The sequence below is a fragment of the Lolium perenne genome, chromosome 7 (assembly GCF_019359855.2).
Source record: "Lolium perenne isolate Kyuss_39 chromosome 7, Kyuss_2.0, whole genome shotgun sequence".
NCBI lineage: Eukaryota > Viridiplantae > Streptophyta > Magnoliopsida > Poales > Poaceae > Lolium > Lolium perenne.
The window spans coordinates 45,671,546-45,687,426 of record NC_067250.2 but is presented as its reverse complement, the minus strand read 5'-3'; the positions used below and the strand labels follow the sequence as shown (position 1 = coordinate 45,687,426).

At 43.3% G+C, this 15,881-nt stretch overlaps 1 protein-coding gene and 1 long non-coding RNA gene across 6 annotated transcripts; both read right to left on the bottom strand.

Moving 5' to 3' along the window:
• Positions 1 to 2,612: 2,612 nt before the first annotated feature.
• On the bottom strand, positions 2,613 to 6,909 carry LOC127317640 (uncharacterized). Of its 4 annotated transcripts, none has more exons than XM_051348212.2 (6): positions 6,330 to 6,909; positions 6,172 to 6,248; positions 5,867 to 5,943; positions 4,906 to 4,981; positions 4,640 to 4,752; positions 2,613 to 2,925 (listed from the first exon to the last, which is right to left on the bottom strand). In XM_051348212.2, the coding sequence occupies exons 1-5, from the start codon at positions 6,350 to 6,352 to the stop codon at positions 4,646 to 4,648; spliced, it is 360 nt and encodes a 119-aa protein (XP_051204172.1). In that variant the 5' UTR covers positions 6,353 to 6,909; the 3' UTR covers positions 2,613 to 2,925; positions 4,640 to 4,645. The 4 variants fall into 4 exon arrangements, 2 of the variants coding, with proteins under 2 accessions (XP_051204172.1, XP_051204170.1); XM_051348210.2 differs by having other exon boundaries at positions 6,172 to 6,205; positions 6,294 to 6,905; XR_011748508.1 differs by lacking the exon at positions 5,867 to 5,943 and having other exon boundaries at positions 6,172 to 6,205; positions 6,294 to 6,901.
• A 5,904-nt stretch (positions 6,910 to 12,813) lies between these two features.
• Positions 12,814 to 14,814, bottom strand: LOC139829883 (uncharacterized). Of its 2 annotated transcripts, XR_011749191.1 has the most exons (5): positions 14,468 to 14,814; positions 14,346 to 14,379; positions 14,041 to 14,117; positions 13,080 to 13,155; positions 12,814 to 12,926 (listed from the first exon to the last, which is right to left on the bottom strand). It is a non-coding gene; the product is annotated as an uncharacterized lncRNA (long non-coding RNA). The 2 variants fall into 2 exon arrangements; XR_007861332.2 differs by lacking the exon at positions 14,041 to 14,117 and having other exon boundaries at positions 14,468 to 14,808.
• Positions 14,815 to 15,881: the final 1,067 nt, after the last annotated feature.

Here is a 15,881-nt window from a genome sequence, read left to right as displayed (position 1 = left end):
GCATCTCGGAGTTCCAGCGCCAAGGCCGGGACCTGGGGCACCTCCTGCCCTATGCTCAAAAGTGGAACGCCGCGGACGTCACTCCGGCGACCCGCGGAATGGGCAAGGACCGGCTGCCGGCTTTGATCCCTGTCGGGGATCGGTCTTCTGAGGAGCACTTCATGCGGCTCCGGGCAGCCGTAAAAGAGCTTGACAGCGCGTGGTACGATTCCACGAACAATCTGACGGTATGTTGTACTAACTTTCAATCTTTGCCGGTTTCTTCGTTTCCGGTTCTGCTTTATCTTTTCCTTAGTTTCATGCCGGTTTCTCTCTTGTCTATCTTCCCGATCCCCGAAGTTTTGTGGTGAGAGCGCAGCTCTTAGCGCAAAACTTAACTTAAGTTTTTAACGCAAAACCGGCCTTTGCCAGTCCGAGTTTCGGGTTAAACATTTTCTCCTTAACACATAATTTACCTTAGAAATGCGCAAAACTGCACTGCCAAATTTCGAGTTTCGGGTTAAGAACTTTGTTCTTAGCGCAAAACTTATCTTAGAAACGCAAAACCGGCACTTTGCTACCCCGAGTTTCGGGTTAAGAACTTTGTTCTTAGCGCAAAACTTATCTTAGAAACGCAAAACCGGCACTTTGCCGATCCAGAGTTTCGGGTTAAGAACTTTGTTCTTAGCGCAAAACTTATCTTAGAAACGCAAAACCGGCACTGCCGATCCCGAAGTTTCGGGTTAAGAACTTTGTTCTTAGCGCAAAACTTATCTTAGAAACGCAAGAAACCTAAGATCAAGCAAATCCGAGTTTCGGGTTAAGAACTTTGTTCTTAGCGCAAAACTTATCTTAGAAACGCAAAACAGGCACTGCCAGTCCCCGAGTTTCGGGTTAGGAACTTTGTTCTTAGCTCAAAAGTTATCTTAGAAACGCATAAAACCGGCACTGCGATCCCTCGAGTTTCGGGTTAAGAACTTTGTTCTTAGCGCAAAACTTATCTTAGAAACGCAAAACCGGCACTGCCTTCCCTCGAAGTTTCGGGTTAAGAACTTTGTTCTTAGCGCAAAACTTATCTTAGAAACGCAAAACCGGCACTGCCAGTCCCCGAGTTTCGGGTTAGGAACTTTGTTCTTAGCGCAAAACTTATCTTAGAAACGCAAAACCGGCACTGCCAGTCCCCGAGTTTCGGGTTAGGAACTTTGTTCTTAGCACAAAATTTTACCTTATTTCTTCTTTTTCTTGAACAGGTCACCGCTGACACTCGGAAGGCCCTCTTCGAGGAGCTTTTATGGGAGCACCGGGAGCTCGCTGAGGCACATGACAAGTGCCAAGGTAAGTTTTTCGTTTCACCGGCATCTTTGCTACCGGAAACCTCTTTTCCTTGTGATATTCACAGTTTCTGTTCAACAGTGATCCCGGAAGCTTCCATCAACGCTCTCAAGGAGCAACTTGCCACGGCCCAACGTACTATTTTTTCCTTTCTCATTTGAACTTGGTTTCTTTTCATTTTTACCAGTGTAACCTTGTAAACACCCTTTTCCCCGGTTACAGGAGAGAAGGACGAGCTCAACCGGCAGCACCAGGAAGAGCTAGACGGCCTCAAGACCAGCTACCAGGAACTCAAGTCTCAGCTGATTCAGCTAGGGCTTGACCACTCCAAGGCCCTCAAAACCGCTGAAGTGGCCGCAGCGGCCAAGTTGGACGAGGCTCTGGAGGATGCTTCCAATGCCACTGTGGTGTTGCGGGCAGAGCTGGAGGAGATGGCCAAGGCCCGGAAGGGCGCCGAGGAGAAGGCCGCGCGGCTGGAGGAGGAGCGTAAGGAGTGCGATCAGCTGATCCTGCAGACCGACACGCTTGCCCTCCGTAAGTTGTTACACTCTGACTACCGGCCTTTTTTCCTTCGACCCCATTCTCCTTCCGTTATCTTTCATTCCGGACTCTTTTCCTTCCGGTCTCTTTTTCTTCCGGATTTTTTTTTCTTCCGGTCTCTTTTTCTTCCGGACTTTCTTCCTTAAGCTTTTTCTTTCTTTGCACAGGCCTCTTTCCGGACTCGCAGAGGTATGCCTTCAAGAAGGTCGACGCGCAGCGCAAGGACAAAGGCCAAGCGGATCTTACCGTGCCGTGGACGCCCAAGGACCATCTGGTCGCGCTTAACGCGCGGGTGACCCATATGCGCTGCATAGACCGCAATCTTTCGGACATCCCTGATGTAGCTACCCAGCTATACAGGACCTTATGGCCTGGCGAGGAGGTGCCGGACACCTTCTCCCTTATCAGCGACCGTCTGAAAGGTGCCGGCAGGAGGATCCGCGAGTGGCAGTGCTCTGCTGCCCGCGCTGGAGCGGACTCCGCCCTCCGCGCCGCCTGCTCCTGGTATCCGGAGCTCAACCTGGACGCCCTTACCGGCGTGCGTGAAGGCGCAGAAACGGATCTGGACCCGATCCTCTCCGCCAAGCGGCAGGATCGCGCGTACCGCATCGCGGAGTATGCCGACATGCACACCTTCATCCCTCCCCCTCCTGGCGTCACGGACTATCTCGACGAGGAGGAGGGTGAAGCCGAAGAAGGGGTCCTGGGCGATGCTGATGCCGGTGCTGCTCCTCCGGAAGCCCCTTTTGGGGACCCCGGACTAGCTGTCCGAAATACCCTGTTATGTATACAGTTCACGATCCCATGATCAGTGCGCCGTGAACACATAACCGAACTGATATCAAATTACACCATCCATTACAAAGCGGAATAAGAAAATTACAACATGGTCACATGACCAATACTTACATAATAGCCTCGAAGGGCCTAACTAAACATCAGAGTAGCATCATCACTTCAGTAGCGCAGTACCCAAGTCATCTGCCATAACCCTACAGGCAACTGACTGGGGAGACGTTCCTAGCCCGCATAGACGTCGTCAACTCCTTCTTCATCTGTCGAACTCCTTCAAGTCTGGCCAAGTAAATAGCCAGGGACAAAGCCGTGAGTACATTTGGAATTGTACTCGCAAACCATCAAGAAGGTGATAAAAATTCTAACTAGAGAAGGCAAGAGAGGAAAAATAGTTTCTCTCGTGGATGTAGCATGTGGAAGAGAAATAGTTTCTCTTGTGGATATAGCATCCCGGCATCTCGAGTGATGGGGACACTAAGGGAGTCCTATTACATCTCTATACCTTTGTTAAAGAAGAGGTAGCATACCGCCATCAATTGATGGGGATATTAGGAAAGTCCTATGACATCTCTATATCTTTGTTGAAGAAGATACTTCAAAAGATAAACTACGACATCTCTATATCTTTGTTGAAGAAGAGTCCCTCTACATGAAACACTAGGAAGGGTCACCCAATTTTGTTTCATTTTCCTCGACCATCTCCATATGGTCGGCACCAGCCTTTCCGTACCCTTCCGGTACATCCAACACACACATTTCCTTTGGAAATCATTTTCTAAACCAAAACTCGACACAGCTCGGTAACGGCCATCCCAACCGTCCATGACCGCGGACGCGGCTATTCGAATAGTTTTAACTCTGCAGAGTGTGCGCACTTTCCCCACAAGATCTGATAAATCCGCCGGGATCATCCCCAGTTCGTCATACGAAAGTATGCGAGTCTCGGATAATCAGTCGAAGCCTTTCGCCTATTCAACTTAGCAAGAGGTCCTACCCTATGGAGTATGTACCTCCCCGGCACCGTGGCAGCTCACCTCCCTTTGAGCGTGGCTCCACCGCCAAGCCAGGAGACCCATAGTGTCTTCCGGACGGGTCAGCCCCGAAGGCCTCCCGTTATACGATTGTCTCCAACTACGACAACCCGGACTCGGGGGTAACCGTACCCTTGTATAGTTGTGCGGTGCCTCATGCTAAGAAGAACAAACGTCAAGCTAAGCCCCGTGCCCACGTTGGAGTAGTGTGGTTGCGCGGGTTAATTGTTCCGGGCGAATACAGAGAACCATGTGTCGTTTTTCTCAAAAACCCAAGTCACACACATTTCCTCTTTCCAACCATCTTTGTCAAGATCCTTTCCTTTCATAAACCATACGCTTGGGTAAGATTACCTCACCCAAGGTTTTCATAAACATTTACAACAAGGAAAACCTTGAGGGGTTCCCAACCTATAGTTTCATGAGTTGAACTAGTATTGCACTACGGCCGAGATGAGAGTCATCCCGCCATAGATGAGGTATAAAGGGGTAGTGGAGTGGATCATACTTGCTTAAGGTAAGCATGTATTATGACAACACAAGGAGGAATATACTCTCAGATTTGTGGTGCTAATACACAACTTAGATAGTGGAGTGTCACTATCCAACATATTCTCCAAGATGGTACACGGCATACTCCTCTCAAGTTGAGAATACACCAAAATCATGACATTGATACCTCTATACTACAAAGGGGGTGGGTGTGGTGTAAGTTAATATCTTGAGATGGAACATGCTCAAGTTGAGCATACAAGATCACCAAGTGGAATAGCATGGCCATGTTACCATGCATCCCATAACACAAGGACAATAGTGGAGCATCACCACTAGGGAGTACCCCACTTGCAATCACACATAGATGACATAAATAGAGATAATAACACACATAGAATGAAGGCGCTTTGAACATCAACAAATGACATCCAACTAGACACCGGATCAGAGATCAAAAGATGGCTTGCCTTGGCTTATTTGTCCCTGTACTTCTTCAACTCCATCAATATAAGAATCCCAACAATATAAATAAAATCCTTGTCCAATTCCACTTCTTCTTCTTCTCTGGAATTGCTCGCGTCTATCGCCGGAAAATATAAAAGGAACACAATCAATCACATTGCACCAACAAAACAAACATACAACAACCATAATTTAACCATTCAATAAAGAGCTACCATACAAAGGACTTATAGATACCACAAACAACTTAAAGAAAACCCATGTTATTTACCTAGTAAAGGTATGAGAGTACCACAACTTAGCAATTGCCTCTCTCGGTTATCACCATAGTATAAACCAAACATCCCCTGGTAGATAACATCATAAAGAGGACAAAAGCATTAGTTTGACATCAAATACATTCACAAAACATTTTCAAACATTTTTGGAAAAAGTAGAAAACAGTTTTCCTAACTTAGTTTGCTCACATAACACCACACAAGAATAGGAAGCAAATGATATGCCCTACCATTTGAAAACTTAAGCAAAACAAAAGAGCTAAAGTTAAATTGCAGAGATTTTGTTTTTCAAACATAAAACAAAGGTTGCCCATTTCTAATAAAAAGAGTTGGTCAAGGTTTTTAAATAAACCCAACAAGTTTTGGTCCAACAATGCATGTCACACATATACCTTACTAACAGTAACGAAAATGCATGAACAGAGACTAACACTATTTTTCCTAGATGGCCAGTACTGATACAAGACTAACCCAATTGGAAACACCCAAAAATATCAAACCTACAATTTTAGGAATTTCTTTGAATCTGACTGTACAGAAAACAAGATCTGTAAGCCATAAATCGTAGAAACATCCTAAAAATATGAGGCCACTGGCATTTGAAAGGTAATTAAACAGAGATTCACACGCAATTGGATTTGGGTTCAAAATATTTCTGAAACTCTCACAAATGGATTTACAAGTTCACTGCATGTTTTCACCATTTGCTTTAACTATGGAGTTGCAGAACAGATAAAGGTTTGAAACTTGTTTGAGATGATTAAGAAAACATTCAGCAATCCTACAGAAGTGGAATCACTCGATTAGGTTCAAAAATGGATTTTTGATGAATTAAAAGCTAACAGCCATGTCTGCAGAACACACAGAATAAGTTTAATTCACCACAAATCGTACACAACACATAAAAATATGAGGTCAGCTGCATCTGAAAGGTATTGTAAAGGTGGTTCTTACCCAACTGGCTTCCTTCAAAAATTCGTTTCCAAGCTCCTGATTTAATTCGACAAAGTCAGATCTGACCAGATCTTGATCTGTGAACCATTTCAATTCCATAAGGTCATTTGAAGTGAACCCAACGCCAAAATGAAGGTACTGGAGAGGGCTTTCACCCAAAATTGAGTTTGCTCAAAAAGGTTTTGTAAAACGGAAGAAATCTAACAAACAATGATTCTGTATGTTTGCAGAACTTTATTTATCATGCAAAATCCGTAACGAATTTGAGGATGAGACCAACGCCAAGTTGTAGATATTTTCAGTACCTATCTGCAGAACTTTGAACCACTCGATTTGGATCTGCACACGAGATTTGGCGGATTTTACAAGATCGTACCAGAATCTGAAACAGCAAGAAACAGAAATTACTGCAAGGTTTTGGACGAACTTTGCTCAAGAACTTCAGATCTGAGGATAGCTCAACCTTCTCCATGCTTGGACCAACATGCACCTGCATCAAGATCCAATCTTAGCAATGGAGGGAGAAGAAGAGGAGATTAAACCATCTAAGGTTAGGGAGAAGAAGGAGAGGGAGGCTCTCATGGTGAGGATGAGCTTGAGGGAGGGGGAGAGCTTCATCTTGGTGGCTTGCCATGGCTATGGCCGGCCATGGGAGCAAGGGGAGCACCATTTTCGTGGTGAAGTGGAGGAGGAGAGTGTGAGGGAGTGGAGGAAATAGTAGGGAGTGAAAAGAAATGAGGCAAAGGAGAGGAGTGGAGAGGAGTGGAGAGTGGGAAATGAGAGCAAGTGAGGAGGGAGTGGGCTGCCAAGCCCCTTTATATAGAGGGAGAGGGGGTGGGTTGGCTGCCTCCTCATTGATTGAGTTGGTTGGGAGGTAGCCTCCTCATTGATTGAGTTGGTTGGGAGGCTGCCCATTTATGGATTGGGGTAGGTGGGAGGCATGGCTTGTATAAGAAGGAAAAGGGGAGATAGTGCTGGCCGAATTTTGAATGCAAACACAAATTGGCCGGCTCCATTCTTGCCAAACAAAAATGAACAAAGAGAGAGAGATGCACATCATCCATGTGCATGATGTTGAGGAGGTAATGTTGATGGAGGTTGAGACATAGAGATAGAAATGGAGAGTGAGAGTGATATGCATTAAAAGGAAAATTTGTTATCACTTTGTTTGTGGCAAACAAATGATGGAAAGAGATAGATCCAAGGTTTAGAGGGGTAGTGATGGAAGTACAGATACAATACCAATGGTGAATATGGTGGCATAAAATCAATTCAAGAGGTCAAGGTGTTGATGGAAAAGAATGGGGGAGTGAGATAGGTATGAGGAAAAATAAGTTGTTCTAAAAAAAAGAGGTCAATTGGGAGTGGTTTGAAATACTCCCTGAGTCTAGGGTTCAGTTGAAGGGAGTCCATTTGAAAGTATCAAATGATCATCCATTTGATCAAGAATTGGAGGATGAGGGGATACAATGTGGTAAATCAGTGATGTGCATAAGATGTGCAAGGATTGTCATTTGAAAAAAAAAGAATTTATTTGAAAGGGATTTGAAACACCTCAATTGGGAATGAACTCAAGTGGAATGGAATTTGAAAATGTTGAGAGAAACTAGTTGGAACATAGGAGGTCAAAATGTTCTACTTACTTTCTCAAGTGAAGTAGAGTTTTTCTCAAATGTAAAATAAGCAAGAGGAAGACAAGAAATGGTATAGGTACCATAAACAAGCCTTTTGTAAAATGGAAAAAAAATAGAAAATAATGTTTTAGAAATCAGTACTTCGTAGAAATGGGATGAAAAACAAAACCCATTTCAGTTCTTTGTTTTCTTTGAAGAAATATCCTGAAAAGATTTTATAAGACTAGAAGTAGTTTTGTGATCAAAACTAGAGAAGGAAAAACAATAGGGTTTTTGAGAAAGAAAACTAATTTAGGGAGGAGTGTTCTCAAGGGTAGATGGTGGCCTCAAAATGTACCCATCATTCCCAATCTTGGTTTTGTGAAGATTAAACTTGAATAAAAACAAGAGGTAAAAGTGAAGGAAGTGATCTTGAGGTAAAACATTGGATAGGGTACAAGATCAAGTTGAATATATGAGCTGCAAGGATTGACTGAGACATGCAAGACGTGGAGGTTGAAGAGGATGTTGCATAGATGAGATCCATGCATTGAGGTCAACAATAACAGTGGTGGTTGCTTAGATATCAACTGCCAAAGTCTGGAACTTATAAGCTTGCCAAAACAGATTGTTGACTTGGCTTCAGAATCAACCTATGATGAGTGGGTATAAGAGAAGGATGTGATGAGGGTAGATGATCCCAAATTTTGGATTCAAGGATGGTTTGAGCCGGACTAACACAAATAGGAATATCAAGATGGCACACTCATGTTGCCATCAGGAGAAGAGTTTGATGTAGTAAAAAGGAAAACAATTTTACCTAAGTCACACATGTGTTTTATTAGGTGAGTTGTATGTCTGACCACTAGAGGTGTTGTTCTTTGAGGTACTCAACACAGAACTCAACAAGAAATCAAGACAATATATCTAGCGGCAGATCAAAGCAATTCATCACAACAAACAAATCAAGGCAACTCATCTAAATTAGTCTATAGAAAAAGTTTTTGTTCCCCCTAATTTTTGAAATATGGACAATTAATCAAGGTTGCAAAAGTTGGGGTGTTACAGATCTTCCACCCTTAAAATAATCTCGTCCCGAGATTACTGAGCGTAGAACTGGAGGGGTTGTAAAGTTTAACGAAAATTAGACTCCATTTTTATGTAGACATGCCTTTGTGTGGAGAGGGTCGCAACTTCAGCTTGTGAGAGACATGATGGATTTCTGACGATGGCGAGTTTCATGAAGAGGCTGACGACTCCGTGCAGATGTTGGATCTATACCTTCTTAATGATCCTAGCGGGGTTCATGATTGTGGGAGAGTTAGTGCACCCAATGGTGCTTGAGCAGGGTTGAAAACTTTTTAGAGTTAGCTTAAATTTAGTGGAAGACGAAGTCTTCCACCCTTAAAATTGTTCATCGGGGAGGGGCGTTAAAAACTGTAAGCTTCGGCCACGGGTCTTGTCGGGCGCTTTTTGGAGAAGCCATTGATCTTTGGAGTTGAACATCTTCAGCGGGCGTTGAGTAGTCCACGGCTTCAAGAGGGGTTAGTGCATCCCACATTTCCAACGATGTGTTAGAAAGGTTTAAAATGTTAGGGTTAGCTCCAACTTTTAGTGGAAGACTTCCACCCTTAAGATTTTTCATCGGGCTTTCGGAAAATCTTAGAGCTTCTGCCTTGCGGTCCTGTCGGGGGCTTCTGAAGGAGTCATCGATCTTCCGTACTCAGTTGAAGAATCTTCAGGGGCGACGTGCAGACCGCAACTTCAAGAGGCACTCACGGTGTTAACTAAACCATAGGGGACGCGCCGTGAGTTAATAAGTTGATGAAACGCCTGGTTGGTACCCATATGAAGCAGCAACAGGGGTCGTCGAAGACAATCTTCAGGTTGAGGGTCGGTGCTGACTTCAGTAGCAACTAAGAAGTTAGCGGGTAAACTACGCCTAAAGTCTTGAGTCTTGAGGTATCTTCAGGAGCCTTCACTTGATGAGGACCAGATGAACCATGTGATGTAGCTTGGCTTTGACGCTATTGTTCACTCAACTTGTTAGACGGTGTGTTAGAGGGTAGTTTTCAAGAAAATATCCTCGAGGTTAGCGCGATTATGCTCCAAGATTAGTCCAAATTAGTATGTCTTCTCGCAGAGGTGCAGTCATTCTTGAAGGTAGGGCTTCTTCTTTCTTGGCGTAGTCGAGATGCTCCAGCTGATATTGAAGGAAGTTAGCGTAGATGGGGGTTTGGGTTAGTTTTCCTGATGTTTGAAAAACAACTGCTAATGGGGGTAGAGTTAGAGCTTTTCGTTAACTTATCCAACTAACTAGCAGTTAGCAAAACATCGGCGAGGTAGGTGAGGGTGAAAACATCTTTGGGAGGCTTTCTAAGCTAGTTTATCACACTAAGGGTGTTTTTCAGACCGAAAAGCCAAGACAATTATACACACAACAAACAAACAAAAGACACTCAAGGCAGCACACAAGGGAACTACAAGCAATCATCAAACCAGGCATGGTAACCTAAGTACCCATGGAATGCCTAATGCGTGGGGGTAGCTCAATCAAAGCGATTGAGTTTGTCCTATCCATCCTATTGGTTTGGGGGCTGGTCACATATGTTGCCATCTTCATTTTGCTCTTATGGACTCCAGCATGGATTTTCGGGGCGATTGGTTGCGAAGCGAGCCCAGTGTTCGGTCTTCTATGTTGAGGCGGAGGAGAAAACTGCATAGTCTTCTTGCTCAACATCCCGGGAACGTGAGGTCTTCGAAGAGGTAGTTGTTGAGGTACTCCCGAAATCATCAACTTCTTGTAGCTGGCCTAAAAATTACTAGTCAAGAACTGAGGACTTGATCCCAGATGACTGCAAAAAGTGCAAGTCCACGGAGGAAGAAGGTCAGCTCCTTGACAGACTTTGGTGACAACCAAAGACATGATGTTATCATCCCAACAAGCACACGGCTACGTCGGCATCCAATCTTCAATAGCTGCAGTTGGAGATATATGAGTCTTCCTGAGGGATTGAGCCATCTTCGAGTTCGAGTCTCCGATCGAGTTGGGGACATCGTCCAATATGTAGGTTTGAATTGGCTGAGACAATAGAGTAAGAATTTTCAAACCTTTTTATAAAGCGGAGAGGTAAGAATTTTAGAAGCTTTGAATAAATAAGAGGAGTAGAAGCTATACTTCCGACTAAAGAAACAATTTGTTTTGTAAATAGTTTTGTCCAAGTACTTGTTTCCTAACTAACGTCCATGCTAACTAAGGTCTCCTACAGTCAGGATGGCTCTGATACCAGCTCTTTGGGGACCCCGGACTAGCTGTCCGAAATACCCTGTTATGTATACAGTTCACGATCCCATGATCAGTGCGCCGTGAACACATAACCGAACTGATATCAAATTACACCATCCATTACAAAGCGGAATAAGAAAATTACAACATGGTCACATGACCAATACTTACATAATAGCCTCGAAGGGCCTAACTAAACATCAGAGTAGCATCATCACTTCAGTAGCGCAGTACCCAAGTCATCTGCCATAACCCTACAGGCAACTGACTGGGGAGACGTTCCTAGCCCGCATAGACATCGTCAACTCCTTCTTCATCTGTCGAACTCCTTCAAGTCTGGCCAAGTAAATAGCCAGGGACAAAGCCGTGAGTACATTTGGAATTGTACTCGCAAACCATCAAGAAGGTGATAAAAATTCTAACTAGAGAAGGCAAGAGAGGAAAAATAGTTTCTCTCGTGGATGTAGCATGTGGAAGAGAAATAGTTTCTCTTGTGGATATAGCATCCCGGCATCTCGAGTGATGGGGACACTAAGGGAGTCCTATTACATCTCTATACCTTTGTTAAAGAAGAGGTAGCATACCGCCATCAATTGATGGGGATATTAGGAAAGTCCTATGACATCTCTATATCTTTGTTGAAGAAGATACTTCAAAAGATAAACTACGACATCTCTATATCTTTGTTGAAGAAGAGTCCCTCTACATGAAACACTAGGAAGGGTCACCCAATTTTGTTTCATTTTCCTCGACCATCTCCATATGGTCGGCACCAGCCTTTCCGTACCCTTCCGGTACATCCAACACACACATTTCCTTTGGAAATCATTTTCTAAACCAAAACTCGACACAGCTCGGTAACGGCCATCCCAACCGTCCATGACCGCGGACGCGGCTATTCGAATAGTTTTAACTCTGCAGTGTGCGCACTTTCCCCACAAGATCTGATAAATCCGCCGGATCATCCCCGTTCGTCATACGAAAGTATGCGAGTCTCGGATAATCAGTCGAAGCCTTTCGCCTATTCAACTTAGCAAGAGGTCCTACCCTATGGAGTATGTACCTCCCCGGCACCGTGGCAGCTCACCTCCCTTTGAGCGTGGCTCCACCGCCAAGCCAGGAGACCCATAGTGTCTTCCGGACGGGTCAGCCCCGAAGGCCTCCCGTTATACGATTGTCTCCAACTACGACAACCCGGACTCGGGGGTAACCGTACCCTTGTATAGTTGTGCGGTGCCTCATGCTAAGAAGAACAAACGTCAAGCTAAGCCCCGTGCCCACGTTGGAGTAGTGTGGTTGCGCGGGTTAATTGTTCCGGGCGAATACAGAGAACCATGTGTCGTTTTTCTCAAAAACCCAAGTCACACACACATTTCCTCTTTCCAACCATCTTTGTCAAGATCCTTTCCTTTCATAAACCATACGCTTGGGTAAGATTACCTCACCCAAGGTTTTCATAAACATTTACAACAAGGAAAACCTTGAGGGGTTCCCAACCTATAGTTTCATGAGTTGAACTAGTATTGCACTACGGCCGAGATGAGAGTCATCCCGCCATAGATGAGGTATAAAGGGGTAGTGGAGTGGATCATACTTGCTTAAGGTAAGCATGTATTATGACAACACAAGGAGGAATATACTCTCAGATTTGTGGTGCTAATACACAACTTAGATAGTGGAGTGTCACTATCCAACATATTCTCCAAGATGGTACACGGCATACTCCTCTCAAGTTGAGAATACACCAAAATCATGACATTGATACCTCTATACTACAAAGGGGGTGGGTGTGGTGTAAGTTAATATCTTGAGATGGAACATGCTCAAGTTGAGCATACAAGATCACCAAGTGGAATAGCACGGCCATGTTACCATGCATCCCATAACACAAGGACAATAGTGGAGCATCACCACTAGGGAGTACCCCACTTGCAATCACACATAGATGACATAAATAGAGATAATAACACACATAGAATGAAGGCGCTTTGAACATAAACAAATGACATCCAACTAGACACCGGATCAGAGATCAAAAGATGGCTTGCCTTGGGTTATTTGTCCCTGTACTTCTTCAACTCCATCAATATAAGAATCCCAACAATATAAATAAAATCCTTGTCCAATTCCACTTCTTCTTCTTCTCCGGAATTGCTCGCGTCTATCGCCGGAAAATATAAAAGGAACACAATCAATCACATTGCACCAACAAAACAAACATACAACAACCATAATTTAACCATTCAATAAAGAGCTACCATACAAAGGACTTATAGATACCACAAACAACTTAAAGAAAACCCATGTTATTTACCTAGTAAAGGTATGAGAGTATCACAACTTAGCAATTGCCTCTCTCGGTTATCACCATAGTATAAACCAAACATCCCCTGGTAGATAACATCATAAAGAGGACAAAAGCATTAGTTTGACATCAAATACATTCACAAAACATTTTCAAACATTTTTGGAAAAAGTAGAAAACAGTTTTCCTAACTTAGTTTGCTCACATAACACCACACAAGAATAGGAAGCAAATGATATGCCCTACCATTTGAAAACTTAAGCAAAACAAAAGAGCTAAAGTTAAATTGCAGAGATTTTGTTTTTCAAACATAAAACAAAGGTTGCCCATTTCTAATAAAAAGAGTTGGTCAAGGTTTTTAAATAAACCCAACAAGTTTTGGTCCAACAATGCATGTCACACATATACCTTACTAACAGTAACGAAAATGCATGAACAGAGACTAACACTATTTTTCCTAGATGGCCAGTACTGATACAAGACTAACCCAATTGGAAACACCCAAAAATATCAAACCTACAATTTTAGGAATTTCTTTGAATCTGACTGTACAGAAAACAAGATCTGTAAGCCATAAATCGTAGAAACATCCTAAAAATATGAGGCCACTGGCATTTGAAAGGTAATTAAACAGAGATTCACACGCAATTGGATTTGGGTTCAAAATATTTCTGAAACTCTCACAAATGGATTTACAAGTTCACTGCATGTTTTCACCATTTGCTTTAACTATGGAGTTGCAGAACAGATAAAGGTTTGAAACTTGTTTGAGATGATTAAGAAAACATTCAGCAATCCTACAGAAGTGGAATCACTCAATTAGGTTCAAAAATGGATTTTTGATGAATTAAAAGCTAACAGCCATGTCTGCAGAACACACAGAATAAGTTTAATTCACCACAAATCGTACACAACACATAAAAATATGAGGTCAGCTGCATCTGAAAGGTATTGTAAAGGTGGTTCTTACCCAACTGGCTTCCTTCAAAAATTCGTTTCCAAGCTCCTGATTTAATTCGACAAAGTCAGATCTGACCAGATCTTGATCTGTGAACCATTTCAATTCCATAAGGTCATTTGAAGTGAACCCAACGCCAAAATGAAGGTACTGGAGAGGGCTTTCACCCAAAATTGAGTTTGCTCAAAAAGGTTTTGTAAAACGGAAGAAATCTAACAAACAATGATTCTGTATGTTTGCAGAACTTTATTTATCATGCAAAATCCGTAACGAATTTGAGGATGAGACCAACGCCAAGTTGTAGATATTTTCAGTACCTATCTGCAGAACTTTGAACCACTCGATTTGGATCTTCACACGAGATTTGGCGGATTTTACAAGATCGTACCAGAATCTGAAACAGCAAGAAACAGAAATTACTGCAAGGTTTTGGACGAACTTTGCTCAAGAACTTCAGATCTGAGGATAGCTCAACCTTCTCCATGCTTGGACCAACATGCACCTGCATCAAGATCCAATCTTAGCAATGGAGGGAGAAGAAGAGGAGATTAAACCATCTAAGGTTAGGGAGAAGAAGGAGAGGGAGGCTCTCATGGTGAGGATGAGCTTGAGGGAGGGGGAGAGCTTCATCTTGGTGGCTTGCCATGGCTATGGCCGGCCATGGGAGCAAGGGGAGCACCATTTTCGTGGTGAAGTGGAGGAGGAGAGTGTGAGGGAGTGGAGGAAATAGTAGGGAGTGAAAAGAAATGAGGCAAAGGAGAGGAGTGGAGAGGAGTGGAGAGTGGGAAATGAGAGCAAGTGAGGAGGGAGTGGGCTGCCAAGCCCCTTTATATAGAGGGAGAGGGGTGGGTTGGCTGCCTCCTCATTGATTGTGTTGGTTGGGAGTTAGCCTGCTCCTGGATTGAGTGGGTTGGGTGGCTGCCCGGTTATGGATTGGGGGGGTAGGACGGAGCCATGGCGTGTATCAGAAGGAAAAGGGGAGATAGTGCTGGCCGAATTTTGAATGCAAACACAAATTGGCCGGCTCCATTCTTGCCAAACAAAAATGAACAAAGAGAGAGAGATGCACATCATCCATGTGCATGATGTTGAGGAGGTAATGTTGATGGAGGTTGAGACATAGAGATAGAAATGGAGAGTGAGAGTGATATGCATTAAAAGGAAAATTTGTTATCACTTTGTTTGTGGCAAACAAATGATGGAAAGAGATAGATCCAAGGTTTAGAGGGGTAGTGATGGAAGTACAGATACAATACCAATGGTGAATATGGTGGCATAAAATCAATTCAAGAGGTCAAGGTGTTGATGGAAAAGAATGGGGGAGTGAGATAGGTATGAGGAAAAATAAGTTGTTCTAAAAAAGAGGTCAATTGGGAGTGGTTTGAAATACTCCCTGAGTCTAGGGTTCAGTTGAAGGGAGTCCATTTGAAAGTATCAAATGATCATCCATTTGATCAAGAATTGGAGGATGAGGGGATACAATGTGGTAAATCAGTGATGTGCATAAGATGTGCAAGGATTGTCATTTGAAAAAAAAAGAATTTATTTGAAAGGGATTTGAAACACCTCAATTGGGAATGAACTCAAGTGGAATGGAATTTGAAAATGTTGAGAGAAACTAGTTGGAACATAGGAGGTCAAAATGTTCTACTTACTTTCTCAAGTGAAGTAGAGTTTTTCTCAAATGTAAAATAAGCAAGAGGAAGACAAGAAATGGTATAGGTACCATAAACAAGCCTTTTGTAAAATGGAAAAAAATAGAAAATAATGTTTTAGAAATCAGTACTTCGTAGAAATGGGATGAAAAACAAAACCCATTTCAGTTCTTTGTTTTCTTTGAAGAAATATCCTGA

What these genes read in the sequence shown, in the direction of transcription:
- LOC127317640 (XM_051348210.2), bottom strand. Translation starts at nt 6,362, where the DNA reads ATGCAGGTGCATGTTGGTCCAAGCATGGAGAAGGTTGAGCTATCCTCA. An exon ending in ATCTGAAGTTCTTGAGCAAA is followed by an intron (nt 6,206 to 6,293) that starts GTTCGTCCAAAA and finishes TCTCGTGTGCAG; the next exon opens with ATCCAAATCGAGTGGTTCAA. An exon ending in GTTCAAAGTTCTGCAGATAG is followed by an intron (nt 5,944 to 6,171) that starts GTACTGAAAATA and finishes AATGGTTCACAG; the next exon opens with ATCAAGATCTGGTCAGATCT.